Here is an 18,969-nt window from a genome sequence, read left to right on the forward strand (position 1 = left end):
CGGCAGTACATTGTGTTACGCGGAATATCTTTCGCAAGATATTATACCTGAAGATGTCTCTGTAATTTCCGAAAATTGTAAACCCTTACGCTTAAATGACCCACATACCCCTACTCACCCATTCAATTTCAGGTACTTTGGAGGGCATTTTTGGAAAACAGCCGTTGCTAATTGCCATGAGCTGGGCACGGCAGAGTAGAGCAGAGCAGAGCAGAGCAGCAGTACACAGTACTACAAGCTACCAAAATTTGCATTGTGTTGCAAGTTTCAAAAAACCTAGGCCCACTTTGTAATGCGAAGCTATAGCTGCCTGTGTAGCTTTATTATAGGGGCTATAGCTGTAAACATGTAGGCTGATAATATCAGTCCTTATTTTGATTCAGTACAGGCAGCGATGGAACAAATATAAGCAAAGATGCCTGCTATAGATTCTGCTGTTGTAATTGTAAGATTTAAATGTTAGATTGTTGTCACTGCTGTTCTCGAGTCCTTTTCTCAGTTTTCTCTTGATTTCAGCCTTTCAGCTCATTTGGGTCCCTTGATCATCACAGGTTAAACAAGTTTATCTTGGGTTTCCTGTAGGATGTTAACGTATTTGGATATGGGGATAGGGTTTGCCATGACAAAATAAAGAATCACAGATACCATTTGGTGCATTACATGTGACAATGTCTCGTAGCTCAAATATGATTAAATTAATTATATCAATATATATATGCATATGGTTTGGTATTCAGTGAATCAGTAGTGAACTGTTTGTTTAGTGGGTGGACTATGAATTTAAGGATTATGTTTCTATTTAAAGGTGAACGTACTCTTTGTTTAATACATGGACTACAAATTTAGGCATTTAGGGAGTGTTGTTGGTCAAAAGCTCCATTAAGCAGTAGGGTTTGAACTTTGAACCAATAATATGCTTCAGTTCAATTTTATTGTGCTAATTGCTAATTATAATATATATATATATATGCGAGTTATTACTGGTTGTGCCATGGTGGGTTATAGATTTAATACTATTGGACAACCAGTCCTGACCTTTCCGCGATCTACAAGGCTATAAGTTCTAAAGAGAGTGATGCAGTTGGTAGGTGCTATGCTAAGCACTGTACATATGCAACCTTATTTTGTATAACATTACCGACCAAATTAAGTGAGTTCGACAAAAAAAACGACCAAAGTGAAAGATTGCTAACCAACTAAATAGTGGTTTTGTGGTCTTTCTCTCTAATTTGTTAGAAGAGATTCCAAGTTGGAACTTGGAAGAAAGTGAGAGACTACTAGGAATAAAATCCATATATAGTTTACTATTGTTGAACTTCTTTTTCAATTTGTTGCCTTCTTTGGGCATCTAAGCCACTAAAAAACAAAACAAAACAAAAGCTACAAAATAGGGTTAACCTAATCATGTTTTGCGTGTAATATGGACCATCTTACATGGGAAAAAGACAAATACTAAATAAACATGGAGACAGAGAGCAACACTATCGATGATTATGGGGAGGTAGTCTTTCATTCTAGCTATACTCATAACGAGAATGAGAACGAGGTGTTTTAAACTAGTACAAGTCAACCAATAATAAAGGGCAAGTTAAACTAATAGATTTTAAATTCAAACCTTCCTAACATAGGTTTAAATTCTTAGGATGAAATGATGAATCAACCAATTTTAATTAATAATATACAATTTACCAATCTAATTTTTATCTTGAGATGTATACTCAATAAAAGAGTAAACCATAAAAATCTCTAGTTACCCAAAAACACAAATTATATTTTTTTTTTCTTTAGTACTCACATACAATGAAGTATGAGGAAAATTTCATAGTACCAGTATTGCACATAACACTTCTCTAATCCTTAAATGTGAAGAGTTCATACTTCATAGTATTAAGGCTAAAATTTGTGAATTATAGTTAAATATATTACATATGACATATGAATTCGATCCTAAGACATAACAAAGTGGAAGTATGAAGTGTTTCCTCATAAAATTCTTCCCCTATCACATGAAATTCTTAGCCTAAGAAAGAGACAGTGGTACACATTGACACATTGTAGAGAGGAGACTAGCTAGTATAATTAAGTATATATATATAGTACTCCTTGGGAAATCAAACAAACAGAGAGCATTGTCCTAATACATAGGAATATGGGGTACAAGCCATCCACGCCAACCAGCTTCCGAAACCCAACAAGAGAGAGAGAGAGAGAGAGGCTGTGTCTGGCCTCTCTACCTACATTTTGCATGGGGTTGGGTGCACCGGTGTTTACTTGTTAAGCCAGTACTGCCCAACATGGCGCCCATGTGATTTACTGCTAAGTCCTTGGTCTTTGTGCTTTGAACGTAGAATTCTTTGCTTTGACTTCTCTAATTCTATATTATTAATTAAACAATTAATTAAGTTGATTCTTTGCTTGTGGCAAAACTGTTTCAACCTTTTTCAATTCTAATTTACTTCTTCATACCAAATAGTATGAACTGGGCAGCATAAGTCACTAAGTCAGTGATTGGGGCTACTGCAGTCTGCAGCTGGCTGTCTGCACAAAGCTTGCCCTAAGTCCAAGACCCAATTGGAAAGAAAAAGATTTACCTATACTTGCTGTATAGATCAAGTGTACGTTTCACATTTAGTAAATAAATATGCGACACTCGTTATATGATTGTATTTACTAATCGAATCTTTCTCCATGTACGTAATTAATAAATATACGACATTCCTTATATGTGTTATATTTACTAATCAAATCTTTCTCCATATATTTTGCCCTGTGTATATTAAAAATACATAAATAAATATGTACATATGATTGACATTCGTTGATTAATATGAATTCTTATATTTTGAAACTGTTTTTATCTAACATAACTTTTACATATGATGGGTTTGTGTGTAGAACATAATAAATATTCATATTCTTTTTTAAAACAGAATGTGAGGGCCGCATGGAAACAATCTACTAGAGAATAAGCAAAGGAACAAGGAAAAAGAGGAAATTGGGAAGAGATCAAGACAATGCTTTGATAACAATGACGGTAGTCATTTGAAGACAAAACATGATCCAAGTATAAATTGCTAGTGTTTAAAATGAGATATGAGTATATGACGACTTTCCTTTGAAATTTAACCCAAAAAGCTTGAAATGCTTATGCTAGCACATTGGATAGCTGAGCACTAATTGGCCTAAATTTTCTCAATCTTTCTCGTGAATGATTTAATACAATCATACCTTTCTTTTTTAAATTTTTCATGCTTGATAATTAAGAGGGCCTAAGACCTACTGTAAAAGTGTCGTGTAATGGTAAATGGGCTTCTTTTATTTTATTTCTTTTTCCTCTAAACAGAAAAATGGGTTTTGTTTCTTTCGTTCAACACTTTAGGTTAAGTTACAGTACACATACGAAAAATTACAAGATATTGTCTAAAAGAAACAAAGGTGTAGGACCCCTCACATATATTTTACGCAAGCTAATAATAATTGAACTCATACAACTTTACCAATCTACATCGATCTAGAAATAGCAGGCGCACTCAATTGCTTCTATTAAATAATTGAGCACTTGGCACAACTTTCATAATAATCTTGTTTTAGGTGAACTGGACGTGCATTGAAATTCCTAGCTTTAATTAGTTTTCCTTTTTTGTATATTGGAGATTTATTGATATTGGGCACATGAACTGCATAACATAGAAGGTAGTTCTTATCCCATAAAACCTCATAATTCATCTTTCCCATCCACTATTTCCCTGCTCACTATTAGATTTTTCCAAAAGTTAACTCCTACTTAATTAGAATCCTCATGTTGATACTTTAATTTACCTGATACATATAATTTGTATATATATATATATATGTAATTTAACATTACTTTAAGGCCTTCTATCTTATGAGAGAGTGACCGTTTTAAGCTTCCTTATCAACCAAAGAACTCATAATTGGCTATTTCATAATTCCACAAAACTGTCATAATGCAAATGAATTTGAACAAAATTAGAGATAGAAAAGTATGTTCTTTTTCTAATCTTATTTAAAACTCATGCACTGCTGTAACTTGTAAGTGGATTTTTGTGTCTTGCTCACTCAATCTATATTATCCAATCTCTCATGTTGGAGAGAGAAAGAAAAGAAAAAAAAAACTGGAAATCGTTCAAGATTTTTGAAAATAATTAAAAAAATGTTGAATATTATATATATATAAAAAATAAAATATTTCAGACAGTGACTAAAATAGGAACATAAAAAATTCGAGTTAAGCTACCCAACAACAATTGGTGCTTGTGTCACTGTAGCCACTCCTTTGTTTCATGATCTATCTAAAGAACTATCTATCATTATCAAGCATTGTATGTAGTGAATTCCCACCATCTTCATCAATCAATTATGCACATCTCATCCTCCAACATATATGTCGGTCCTAGATCTACACACATACTGCCATATTTACTTAATTATTTTGTGGAGTCTAGTAATTTTAAATTTCGAACTTTTCCACAGTACTATCAATCCATATTAATAGTGCTGGGTGTGTGTCTCAAGTTTGGGTCAAGATCTCTTAGCAGTCTTCTCTCTTTGTATCTTTCTTCTTTTTCTTTTGGACCTCAACCTCCTCTCAACAATTTCAAAGTGCAATTATTATCAAAAGCAAAATCTTTAAACTTTATGAGACAGAGTATGGAGTAGAATTGAAGAATTTGACCTGCAGGCACAAAAGCACAGGTGATCACGAAAACAACTATGACCCCTTGCCCTCTTTTTAGCTTTAATATGTCAAATATCGTGACCCAATACTGTAGGGTCAATTACATTTTGTACCTATATTTCGTTTCTTACTTTGATACTCAATATTTAAATATTTTAATGTAAAATTTGAAGTTTATAAAAATTGTAATATACTTCATCCGTTAATTTTTTTTATTAATTTTAACTGCATATAACTTGTGTAAAATTCATTTACGCTGATGTGCATAATAGATTTACGCCACGTGAAAAAAAAAATTAAAAAAGCTATCTAAAATTTTATAGGTTAAAAAACTAACAATCAATTAAAAATTAAAAAATTGAAAAAAATCAAAAAATTAAAAAATTAAAAAAACAAAAAACTAGAAAGGAAAGAGACGAGGGAGGAGGGAGAGATAGGGATGATGGAGGTAATTTTTTATAAGGTCCATTGACTTTAGGTACCAAATTATAATGTTTTTTCATTTCAACTACTAAAACATTTATGTCATTTTACTTTAGGTACAAAATTTCAGTTTAGGTACCAACTTAAAAAAATATAGTTATATTAAACTGTGACTGTCTAATAGTCATAACTTTTTTATTTATTTTTTTTTTTTCAATATTTGCAAGGCTTAAAATTTTATTTAGTTTTTGGGTTATAGGACTTCAGCCCCCAAACCTAAATCAAAAGTATGAAACCTTTAAAAATTTTGATTTTTTATAAATTTTAAATAATCACAACTGTGACTGTTCGACAGTCACAACTGTATAACAAACTGATTTGTGACTTAATCCAAAATGTTTTACTCTAGGTTAGTACCTAAACTAAAAAAAATTAGTGTCTTGCTGCTTTATTAAAAAACTATTGATATTTTGTATTTAATTCTAATTTTCTATTTTTATAATTAGTTTTAATGTTATCTTTTAATTTTTTTTAATATATAATAATTTAGTTTTTTTTTTTTATTTGTCCACATAGCGTAAATTTATTGTCCAAATCAGTATAAATAAATCTCACACATGTTATATGCAGTTAAAATTAACATAAAAATTAATGAAAGAGACACTTTGCAATTTTTATAAACTTCAGGTTTTAAATTAAAACGTTTTGAATATTAAGTACCAAAATGAAAAATAACATATACTTAAGGGCGCAAAGTGTAATTGACTCATTACTTTATATTAGAAGGGAATAAGAAACAAAAAAAAAAAAATTTGAAAAGAAAAAAAAAACAGGGAAAGAAACAGAGATCGAAGTATAAAAATAGTCCTGAGTTCCTATTCCAATCTTGTTGATGAGAGTTAGTTGGAGTCTTTATCAAAGTAATGATCATAATCATTTGTTACATGGTATCTCTCGAAATCCAAAGGCACGTGAAGGTGAAGATATATAAACACACACAGTGTAGGACTGAAAAAAGTCACGAAATGAACAGCTTATAATCATCCAGCTTTTCTGATTTTTCTTATATATATATAATTACCTTTGAGGTTTTGATCTTAAATCAATTTAAGACAACTCAGAGTAATCTTTCTGTTTCTGCAGAGCACAAGTACTCCAATCTATCTTATAAATAATAAGGGTGCATTTTGGCTTAGCTCATGATAATAAATAGCCACTGTTTTTAAGCCAACTCATCATCCTGGTAGGATAATCACTTTTATATATATATTAAGCAAAAATAACATGCAGGTCTAATTATATAATACCTATGGTCCAAGATTGCTAAAGTATATACAAAGCTGCATGCATATGCACCTGTCCCAAATTTTAACATGTGATGCAATATACTAAGATTTAATACTAAAGTATTGTAAAATGGTGTAGGAATATGTTAGCTTGATGTCCATTTTTGGTCAATTCTTTAAAAGTTGATTTTTTGAGGTGTAGTCATAATGTCATATATTGTATATATTAAAGATGTTCAAAATTTGAAACCTTCAAAATGCTTTCATTTTCCATTTCTTTATTGGTTCACAAAATATAGAGTAGAGCCTCAACTGCACCTATATATTTATATGAGGTTCCACGTGCAAAATCATATTGTATGTGAATGAGAGTGTTAGTTTGTTTTTTTGGCCATGAGAAGGAGAGTACTGTTAATTTATTACTCAGTAATTAGCCAATTTCTTAACAATTTAAGCATTTTTAGGTGTAATATATATATTCAACGATGACAAGATTTTTAGTTTGGTGCATATTCCATATACGCACTAAGTCCCAAGAGGTATGCATATTCACAGTTTCACACCAATAGCTAAACTAAACAGTAGCATCGAATAACGAGTGCTTGACAAGAAGTGAAGAAAAGCTGCTGTTGCATAGGTTGAAGCACTATATATCCACTTTACTCTCCACTTTAGCCTTCCATTAAATTTGAAATTAGATGTAGCAAAACTTGGATTACGAGTGCTGTAGGTACAACAACACTGTCAACACCCACTCCAATCAATTCAAGGCAGCATTTTATATTAAAAAGGAATAAAGAAGACGTCCTGTGGAAAATGTCAAAGTCTCTTGAAAAAGCCCTTCCTTTGAGACTCAGTTGAAATATACCCTATCTATCTATCTATCTATCTTATCATTGATGCTGATGGACTTCATTTATATATGCATGCATTGCAATGCAACACCGTACAAGTTAGAAAGTGGTCTTGTAGTTTCTCCACCCACCTCTTCTTGCACTTACTAGTAGTTGCAAGAGTGACATATATATACAGCTACTGGACAACCAAGTAATTATGAGCGTTTGATCATAAGGTAGATGTGATTGGAGCGTTTATACCTGCTGCCAAGAGATCTTTCTGGGGCATTTAACACTTTTGACAAACCAGGTAATTAAACAATAAACATCGCTCAGGCTACCATGCAGACACTGCATCTTATGCGGACAATGTTCTGACTATTGGATCTTTGGATGTTTAATATACGTATATGTGTGTATGTTGTGCATGTGTATATGGTAGATGATCTCATTAAACATGTTCATTTAAGGAACACTTAAATCTTTCGGGACATATTATCATGCCATGTCATAAATATAACTACACATTCTACAAAAATCAATTTAACAAATGATCGAGATTTACAATCTAAAGATATAATATGTCACTTGTCAAATTGTGGCCCAAGAGAACATTTCTATACATACACGAAAGAATATTTGTTCAACAACCTTAGAAAAACATTCAAACAATTTGCAGACGTTAAGCTGATGCAATTTCTATATATCCTGGCCAAAATAGGATGGCATCATATTGCAGTGAAATTGGAAATACATAGCTAGCTAGTTGCGCCATCTGCAGGACTGTCCAAAAAAGTAGATAGACGAATTCAACTGAAACATATGCATGGTGCCATATGAATAAGAAATCAACTGTGGACTATATTATATATCCCTATCCTGGCCACAATATACACGATCACATCACATTAAAGATGATATCAAATCAATTTTACTGTAATTAAAATGTGATGGAACATAACATATGGTGCTCCATCTGTAGAGGAGATGTATCTGATGACAAAGTTGTAGCTTTGCCATATGAAAACAACTATGAGCCAACTCTACATATTAGTTGGCTACGAGCCTATGACTCCCTCCACGTACCCGACATATTGCCATATAATTTGGTAGATAGTGACTTCTTCAATTGTATCTAGCAGCCGAATCAATAATTTATCAGTTTGCCTTTGTGAGGCGCACTGAAAAAATCTTTTTAATACATTCTATCAAATAACTTTTGTTTTACTCTTTAAAAAATTTAATAAAATTAAGAATGATAACCTATATGTAATGAGAAAAACTCAAGTTTAAAGAAAAAAAAAAATTTGTGAGGATGTACTGAAGATTTCTTTAAGACATTTTATCAAACAACGTACTTTAATTTGTCCTAACCTTTAAAAAGAAAAACATCAACAGAGTTAATGGTGATAACCCATATTTAATGGGAGAAACCAAATGAGTTGTATAAAATTTAAATGGGAACTAAATGTTTCGTTGGGGGTAATTGTTCTAATAGTGTAGATGCGCCACTGACTATATATATCCATATCAATGTGCATATATGCATGGTGCTAGTTCATACTTCATAGTGTGTTGTTTGAGTGGGGTGAAGACTGAAGAGTAAATGGAGGTACAGGGATGTTATGAAATGGTACTCCAAAGTCATGAAGACCTTTGGAAGTGCAAAATGCATGGTAGGATGGTGGCACACCCACCCACCATGCCTACTTACAAAGGAATTAAGACTTTGCTAACTTTTACAGACATATTGAATTTCAATGCCGCCTACAAAGAAAAATATGTTGTTATTGGTCTAAGAAAATGTAGTCTACACCGATTTCATTATGTAGTCTACATAAATCACGATATTACCATAAAAATAACAACTTGAAAGTTTAGTGTCCATCAATAATTAGCAGAAGACAGAAGTGAAGAATATGAGTATGTATGCTCACAAAAGAACCAATTAATTTGCTTAATTCCCTAATTTGCAAGTTTCAGTTTGTCACACTTTTCAGAGAGTCTTGACTTAGATCAGAGGTTAATTATAATTATAATTAAGAAGACAAGAATGGTTTGCCTCCTTAACTCAATCAATAGGGACCCAATTAATAAAAGAACGTCAGGACCCACGTGAAAGTTCAGGATCATTTTCATTTTTCAATTCAATCCTCGGTCAAAATTAAGGGCCCCAAAAAAGAAGAAAAGTGAACACTTTTTTCTTAGTGAATCATGGTTAGCCTCTCCCTCTCTCTCAACTTAATAAAGACCACTCATCTCAATTTTCCAGTAAAGGGCTTAATTTGAGAATAAAAAATTAATATATTCTAATACTCAATTTTTTTATGAGAAACTAAAATATATTAATTAACCATATCACTTAGGTACTAAAAAGTTTACTAAAATACAACATATTTTGACAACAAAATTTACTTCACGATATGTATGACATAGTTTGACTTTTTTTTTGTCCACCGACATATTTTGACTTTAAAAAGTGTTATAAATATCTTTTGTAAGCGTGAGGATTTTTCAAGATGGTTGTGCTGAAAGACTAAAATTTCAGTTTCGAAAAAATTTTTGATGAAAATTTTGATTTTTTGTGAAAATTACGAAAATTTTGATTTCGATAAAATTAGATAAAAACGATAAAAATTATTATTAAAATATGAAAATTTTAATGAAACTTTATGATATATTTATTTAACATATTATCTACTACATTGATAAAAAATATTGAAGAAACCAAATTATATAATATATTTCATATAATATAAGATGATATAGACTGAACTGTAAAAAATAATGTATCAAAATTCTGTCTTTTGTATTTTACCACTTTGATTTTGCCCAATTGTTTAAACATAAAAAAAATAACAATAATTAACAAAACCAACTGTTTTGTTACTTTTGTACCTAAGCCTGTAAGCCAAAAATTTGATAATTTTGAGATTTCTAATTTTTATTATTATAAAAAATATGTTTTTTTTTTAATGAAAAAAATCACACATAGACAGTACACTTTTTATTTTCACTTTATTATTTGCCAAGGCTCCCAACTCCTGATACTGATGGACAGAAACTTTTTTAACAATTTTTTTTTTTGATAGATTATGATTCAATTAATTGGGACCACACACTCAGTACCAAAAATGTATTAGAAGTTAATCACGCCTACCCCCTACCCCATGACACACTCATTCTCTCTTTTCTCTCTCCTCCTTCTCTTTTTCTTTATCTTTGTCTTCTTCTTTTTCTTTCTGGTGAATTTGGCTTTCTCTTTCAGCCATTTTTTTTTTCTTCGTCTTCTCCTTTATGAATTTCTCTTTCAGCCTTCTTATTTTTTTCTTCATCTTCTTTCTTTCAGTTCTCTCCATTAGTCCATCCCCCGTGCTTCTCTCTCTCTCGGCATCTCCATCCTAGCCCACCCTCATCTCGCCCTATGCTGCCAAAACCCAACCTCTCCTTTTTTCCTCCCTCCTCCATGGCCTCAGCCTCCCCAAAACCCATAAATCCCATCCAGCGAAAATTTCGCCGAAATTTTGAGATTTTCGGCGAAATATTTTGAAATTTAAACGAAAATTTATGGTATTTTGATAAAATTTTGCCCTCTCCAAAAAATGAAAATTTTCTCCTTGGTTGTGCTCGATGCTGCAACATGTTAATTAGAGACTTGAAATGCAACATATCAATCATGAGCTAGGAATTGCCTTTAATGATAATGTGCCGATATTCACACTTGGAGAAATTTTTGTGTGTAACCAATACAACACCACACAGTATAATTATATATATGTCATAATATTAATAGATGTTATTAATATTATACTCTATTAATAAATATATCGTCTAATAATATTTGTATATATTAAATTAATTACAAGTTTACAACACGTAAATTATATTAAAAAAATTCTCTCATTTTGATGTGTCAGTCATTTTATTTCTACATGTAAAACGTACCTGTCCATGTATGTGAGTCCTGTTGTTCGTTGACAATCACTTACATAATCTTCACGGACAATTGTCGAGATAATATCTTTTGTATACCAATAAGGAAATACTCTTCACTTGCTATTATTACTGAAATAGAATTTATTTGCTGATATTTAGTAAATGATTTATAAACGAGTTGTTAGTTTGTTACCGAATATGATAGTATATGTTAACCAAAAAAAAAAAAAATATGATAGTATATTATTTATCTATTTTGTAAAATTTATTTTAAATAGCATATTATTATAACAAGTAAACAATTATTACGTCATATGCATTTCATAACTTTTGAATTACAAAAGTAGAAGTTATAAAAAGCCAAAACAAGAAACACGATTTTGATGAAGCAAGGCACAAGTAAAACATCGCAATGTGTGAAGGTTTATGTGAGTGTGTGTGCCTTTGTCAATTTGTCATGCATAATGCATATACATCCAAACCAAGCCCACTCATCCCCATACTGCCATAACATCATAACAATCCCATGTGACTCCCCTCTCTCAGCTACCCGTCAAAGTCATCCTAGCCCTCTTGCCACGTGTTCGCTTGCATGGGCGACACCTGGCGAACGGGGTTTTGATGTTTCGGACTGCTTGGAATAGAGCATGTTGCCCATTCAGGTTGAAGATGGGTTGGTCCAAACCAGGAGGAGGATGCGATTGTTCTCGGTAGTCTGCAGTGTGAACTTCGTAGCCAATCAGGCTGAGCAAATATTGGATCTGGAGCTACTCGCATTAAATGTGGGTTCAGGTCTCTCTCAGCTCCCGTGCAACCGTAGAGCCTGAAACACAAGTTGGCCAGTCTTGCAAGCAACACACATAATAAATAAAGATTAAAGACTAGACCAACAAAATCCCCTCAATTTAATAAACACATCACAATTAATAGCGTAACATACCTCGCTGAAATGTACGATTTTGATTGGGATTTTAATCGCATAACATATGATATTATTGGATATTGTTTTTTAGCAAAATTTGGAAACATATATTTACAAGATTAACTTTTATCTTAAATTTAACTGATACATATAATTTACGAATAATATATATCCGAAATACTTTAAGATGTCATACTCAATAAAAAAGTTGGTCTTAACAATTTTCTTTAGGTTCGATAAGTCTAGTATAGGTGGCCGAATGCTAAACATGCAAAGTATGAACCGTTGAAACGTATGTTTTGTAAATAATTACATTAACTAATACTAATACATGTAATTTATGTTATTCGAAAGTCTTTTAAGACTTCGTACTCAGTAAAAAAGTGGATTGAGAGGATTTTATTGAGATTCGATTAGTTTAGTTTAGTTTAGTATGGTAGGTACTAAATTAAGTTAGAAAAATAGTAATCCAAAGGTTAGCCATTTGCCATTTGGCTAAAAGCTTACAATCTTGTGCTTCTCGCTGCTAATCATGTATTATATAATGATGATGGGGAATGGGAAAGGTAAGCCGGAGAGAACAGAGAAGTACTTTTGGGAAGGTACAATGCGCTTCCCATCAATCACTGTCTGATTCGACAGTGGATGGACTTGATGAGCAGCTAGCAGCAGCTCCATTATAAATCATCATCATGATCATCATGTGACAAATCCAACACATCATGTTGTTGTGGGTCCCCCATGGTTTTCTCTCATTTGCTTTGATGCTCTTTCTGTTGATAAGACCAGAGTCAGTGAAGTGAGCCCCTCACTCACTACACCCAGACCCAGAACCTGAATTTGTGTCAAAGTGTCAACGCCGTTAGATTTTTCCAAATAAGTAGTTAGCTTGTCTTTGTCAACACCTCCTTTGTTTCTTGAACCTCTACCTCATTGCCATTCACACTGAATTATTACACACACCACAGAGAGAAGAAGCTTTGCTTTGGCCTCTATGTTTTGGTTTATTTTTGCAACAGTAGTAGGTGGGCCAAAGTTCATAGTTTATAGTTTGATACTACCATTACCAAACACACTGTTGAGGATGAGTGGGGCCAGTTTTCCACTAGCCCTTACTCATTATGTGAGACTCACTACCCAAACATCCATGATGTCAATCACACTGAGCAAACGGGGAGGGGAAACAATTTGGTAAAAAGATAATGAGCAATGCACATGACTCTACATGAGTGAGTGGTAGAGCATTCTCTGATAATGAAAACAGAGCATTTTGGGACTCAAGGAGAGAAATGGGCAGAGAGATGGGCTTTTTTTGTTTCCCCCATTCTCTCTTTCTTCTTATTTTTGTTGAAACTTATAAACACATATAAACATCTCTTATAGAAAAGATAAGCCCAGCACTATTATCCCCCACTTACATCCCATTCCATTCTCCCCTAAAAACTTTAATATATTATCTATAAATACTCCCTATTTGATAATTAAATCCTAATGAACTTAGGATAAAAAGTAAGATCAAGATGATGAAAAAAGGAAAGAGAATAAAACCAAGAAAAAAAAAAAACAATTTCCATGTATAATATGGCATCATCAGATTTATAGTCCTTGGAACTATTAACTGAACCACCACCACAGACTCAGCAAATTAACTTAACCCATATGCGCAGAGCAACAGAGCCAGCATCAATTTCCAGTCAATTACTCTTCACATCACATTGCAACTTGAGGTGTTCTCATCACTGAAGAAATTAGTGTAAGGCTCACCAGCTGGAGGAGCATGGTATGGGTATGGTGGTGGGTATGGGTGTGGTGGCATGTAATTCACTGCTGGTGGCGGCCTAGCATACATCATGGGTTGGAACCTCTCATTGCCGCCGCCAGCCATTGCGCGTTGCTGGTTCATCATTGCTGCCATGTATTGTTGCTGTTGTTGATGGTGGTAGGGGTTCCCAGGCATGGCCTCAGGCCCAGCTCCTTGGAAGTAGCCGCCGCCACCACCGCCGCCACCATTCATGGCGGCAGCCGGTAGGCCTTGAACAGCCGGAATGTTACCCATTTGACCCATTTGGCCAATGGGCATGGCACCCATTGGGCCCATTGCCATGTTCATGTTACCTATCTGACCCACATTACCTCCAGGAGGCATACCCTGAGGGCGACCCCCCATTGCCATGCTCATAGCTTGAGCAGCATCATTCATACCGCCACCACCTCCCTTTTTAGCCCCATTTCCATTATTGTTGTGCCCATTAGGACCACCATGCCCATTGTTACCATTCTTGTTGTTTGCCCCACCTCCATTGTTACCATTTGGGGGCATGCCACCACCATTTTTGCCTCCATTCTTACCACCTCCACCGCCTTGATTTTGATTGTGATCTCCACCACCACCTTTCTTTCCTCCATTTCCATTTTTACCCTCACCACCCATACCATTCACCTGAACAGGCACAGACCCACCACCACCACCCTTTTTCCCATTACCCCCACCAGCTCCTCCTCCATTTTGTCCGCCATTCCCACCCTTTTGGGCATTCATGAGCTGTGGATGATTCCCATTCATCATGCCATTCATCATCATCATGTTAGGCACCTGACCATTACCCATCATGGATTTCATCTTAGCAGCAGTGAGAGGATGATGGGGGTCATCCAAGTCATCATCGAACTCATCATCATCATAATCATCATCATCAAGGTCATCATATTCATCATCACTCATATCATCTTCCTCATGAAGGTTGAATTTGACAGACTTCTGGTTCGGGTTTGGGTTTGGGTCCTTGAAAGGCATTTGCATGCCCTTCAATTGGGGCAGCTTCAGATCCTGGAACCCTTTCATTTGCTGCAGCTGCTGCAGCTGCTGAAGTTGTTGAAGGTGTTGCTGGTGCTGCTGAAGCTGTTTCTGTTGCTGAAGCTGTTGCTGTTGCTGTTGCTGTTGCTGTTGCTGTTGCTGTTGCTGTTGTTGCTGCTGCTGTTGTTGCTGCTGGCCTTGTTGACCACTCTTGGGCGGCTGCTGGGGGTTACCACCCTTCTGGCCTTTGTTGTTGTTGTTCCCACCTTTGCCATTCTCAACTTGCATGTTTTTGAACTGATTGGCCATTTGGTTCTGGTTGTTGTTAGCCTTTGGAGCACCCCAGAGCTCTGCATGTTTTCCTGATTTTGCAAGCTTCTTGATGAGAATGGCTGGGTCTACATTCCCAGAGACAGTCACCTTCCCCTGCTCTGCATCTACCTCGGTGGTGAAAACCCCTAAGGCAAAAGGAACACACAAATTAACCAATAATTCCAAAATACAAACTTTAGAAAAAAACAAAAAGAAGAAAAAAGATACAAACTTGAAAATTTGTATTATGAGTACAAAGAAATATTTCTCTGTGACAGAATAAAAAAAAAAGGGGGGGGGGGGGGGGGGGGTGTTAAGAAAATGGAGCATACCATCAATTTTCTGCAAGATTTTCTTCACTTTGTGCTTACATCCATCACAGTGTATGTTCACTTTGAGAACACATTTCTGCATTCACAGATAACCCAAAGAGCCAAAATAGAGTAAAGAGAAAAATTCAAAAAGAAAAAAAGGAAAAAAGAAAAGAGCAAATCTTGCTTGCTATGCTATGTGAAATGATCGCATAAGCAAGACAAACAAGTAAAACCAAAAAAATGTTGAGTTCAAATGAAGTAAAGAACCAGAGGTGAGTGAAAGAGCACCTGGATCTTCAAGAACTCTTCTTTACTCATAGCTTCCACTCAAATGCAACAAACACAAGGGTACAATAATGGAAAGAGAAAAAGGGTTGCTGATAGATCTAAGAAACAGAGGCTGCAGAAACAGAGAGAGAGGGTGAATTGCAAGAGCTCCAGAAAAGGGTTGTTATCTGTGTTCTTTCTTTTTGGGACTTTTCCAAGCAAAAACAGAGGTAATGCGAGAAAACAAATGGGTCTGAGTCTCTGAGCAAAGAAAGTTTAGACCCAACAAGGTTCAGTCTTCAAAAGAGAGAGAGAGGCTCAGAAGCGGTGGGTGGACATTAAACTTCTGTGGGCATCTCTGCTTCCTCTATTTCAGGGTAAGAGAGAGAGAAAGAGAGTGTGAGAGAAGAGAGAGAGAGAGAGAGAGAGAGTTAGCAAGCTAAACAAAGAGAAAAGGAGACTGGCAGAGAGTGTGGTGCCTCCAAGGCTTCACTCTTTCTTTTGGGCCTTTATTTATTGGTATTTTCCTCCACCATACACAGACTCTGTAACTCACTAGTCACTACACAATTAGCCAACGGCCATGTGGATCATTTTGGCTTTGGCTTGTAAGCCATTTGTGAGGCTTCAGCTAGGGGCTTTAATTTGGCTCTGGCTTTGGCTTGGCTTCACCATGGTGGTGTGGTGAGGATCATAATTCATAAATAGTCTGGGTGTGACTTGTGAGAGGCTGAGACCCCAGATTTGTTTTTAAATTTTTAATCCTTGATAATTATCATCATCAGATGTGAATGAACTCTGTCAGATTTCCTCTCCGGAAATTGGGTGGTACAATAAATAATGTCATTAAATACGGCCTTGTTTAGTGTATATGGCTTATATATTATTTAATTTAAAACTGTTTTATGTACTCAGTTACTCACTACATTTAGCTGTCAAAGCCTAAATTACCATCTTACCCTCTTGGATGATAGACAGCGAACTTGAGCTTGGCAAAGCATTTTAATTTTTACTTTACCCCTCTAAAAACTAACTAGATTTTGAATTTTCGATTCGGCTATCAAACACTATTGAGTAATGAAACATTCTATAGGGATAATTTTAGCAAAATAACTCGTAATATATCTGTTGTCGCAGTTGAGGAAGCAATATTCATTTTGTTCCAATTAAGGATCTCATACATTCTTTTTAACTTAATTAAAGATTTTTGGTCAAAAATACCAATTTTAAGGGGGAAAAACATCTTTTTACCTAAAATAAAAAATTAAATTAAACTACAAAATTAAATTTAAAAAATAAAACATTAAACATAAAAAATAAAAAATAATTAAACTAAACAAAATTGGGTGAGGATTGCGATGAGGATATGGGAGGATGGAGCGAGGAAGGGGAAAGGCTAGGCTAGGTTGGGGCATGGGAGGGAGAGGTGGGTCGGGGCTGGGGGTTCGGGGGGATGGGGGAGCTGGGTGGGCAAGCAGAGAGAAAGAGATAGATGAGAGAAAAAGTCAGGCAGAGAGAGGAGAGAGGCGGGACTGGGGCTATGTTGGGGGCAAGAGGATGGGCTGGGGTTGCGACGAGGATGAGGGAATGGTGGGGCGGGGAGGGGCTGGCTGGGGAAGAGAGAAAGAGAGGAGAGGCATAGAGATGAGAGAGAAAGTGAGGCAAAGAGAAATGAGAGGGGTGAGCGGGCGGGCGGGCTGGGTGGGGGAAAGTGCGATGGGGATTGGGGAGGGGTGGGGGGAGCTGGCGGGGATGGGGCAGAGAGAAAGAGGGAAAAAGAGGAGATGCATAGAGAGATGAGAGAAAAAGTGAGGCAGAGAGAGGAGAAGGGTGGGGCTGGGTAGGGGAAGGGTGGTGGTAGAGGAAGGGGTGGGCTGGGTGGAGGAAGAAAAAGCCCTTTTTTTTAATGATTATTTTTATTTTTTAAATATTTTTTATAATTAGTTTTATTTTTTAATAATTTTTTATAATGATGTTTTAAGTAAAAATACGTCTTTGCCCCTCAAAATTGGTATTTTTTACTAAAAACCCTTAGATGAGCCAAACAGAAAGTTTGAGATCCTTAATTGGAACAAACTGAATGTGGCAAATCCTCAATTGCGACAAAGGGTATAGTTAGAATACTTTTGGTAAAATTATCCCAATTCTATAGATATCCTAACAATAACACTTAAACTATTCAAGTTGGTAAGATATCCAATAAAACCATCGCTAAAATGAAATCACATTCAAAGAGAAAGATATCAAATATTTGGAGTTTCTTTTTGTATATTATATAGACAATCTGATTCACAAGGACTCCGATCCACAAGGACTATGATTGGGAATTGTTTGATCGTCTTTCTTTGAAGAAGAGACGAATCATAATCAACTTGAATTAAGGACAACTATCATACATGTTGAGAATGATGAGGCATCTACGAGTGAACAAACAAGTGGAAAGAAGAGTGGCAAGAAAAAGCTTTGTTTTGTCATAACAGAAAGACAAGAATGAGAGGCCAAAAGGCCAAACAATAAAAAGAAAGCTTGCCTAAACACCTAAGCATGCCAAAATAACCCATAAATGAGTTTCGGAAGAGCACGAACAATTTGGTGTAACAGTTAACATGGTGTGTAAGGCATAAAAAGAAGGGAAAAATAGTCCCTTAAATAGATCTCTACATCCTTCTTGCTCAATTGTTTGATATTCAAAACACAAGCGAGGGCTTTAGGGCTTAACTAAGTATTAGTTGAAGGTGATGTTGGAAAAACAAAGCCAAGGATTTTAAGTGTCACAAGCAACATCGGTTGTTAGGTAGTGTTATACCTGAAGCAAAAAATAAGCAATATGTACCTTTGTAGGTGGATGTATCGAACCAAAATAAGATTTCTGATTGACATCTTGATACGCTGATTTATTATAAAAATAAATAGAGCAATGGTGACTCCACCATGGGAAGAGCTGCTTTTTTCTTGCTCAATATACCTTACATCTAAATTTTTTCTCCAAAATTTCTCTTTTACCCTTATTATAATGAAAAAAACAAAACAAAACAAAACCAAAAGATCCACCCACCCTACTCACATGACATATCCCCTCCCCCTCTTTGCCCACCGTGTCAACCACCCCCTCCTCCTGCTTGCCTCTTCCCTCCTTAACCGGCTTCCTCCTACAGTCCTACCCTCCAACTCCTTTTTTTC

The 18,969-nt window shown here is 35.1% G+C and overlaps 1 protein-coding gene across 1 annotated transcript; it reads right to left on the reverse strand.

The window, feature by feature from the left end:
- Positions 1-13,384: 13,384 nt before the first annotated feature.
- Positions 13,385-16,259, reverse strand: LOC147294166 (Heavy metal transport/detoxification superfamily protein). The gene is made up of 3 exons (XM_086232064.1): positions 15,811-16,259; positions 15,541-15,616; positions 13,385-15,354 (listed from the first exon to the last, which is right to left on the reverse strand). The coding sequence occupies exons 1-3, from the start codon at positions 15,838-15,840 to the stop codon at positions 13,808-13,810; spliced, it is 1,653 nt and encodes a 550-aa protein (XP_086088190.1). The 5' UTR covers positions 15,841-16,259; the 3' UTR covers positions 13,385-13,807.
- Positions 16,260-18,969: the final 2,710 nt, after the last annotated feature.

This window comes from Dryas octopetala, chromosome 2, assembly GCF_963921425.1.
Source record: "Dryas octopetala chromosome 2, drDryOcto1.1, whole genome shotgun sequence".
NCBI lineage: Eukaryota > Viridiplantae > Streptophyta > Magnoliopsida > Rosales > Rosaceae > Dryas > Dryas octopetala.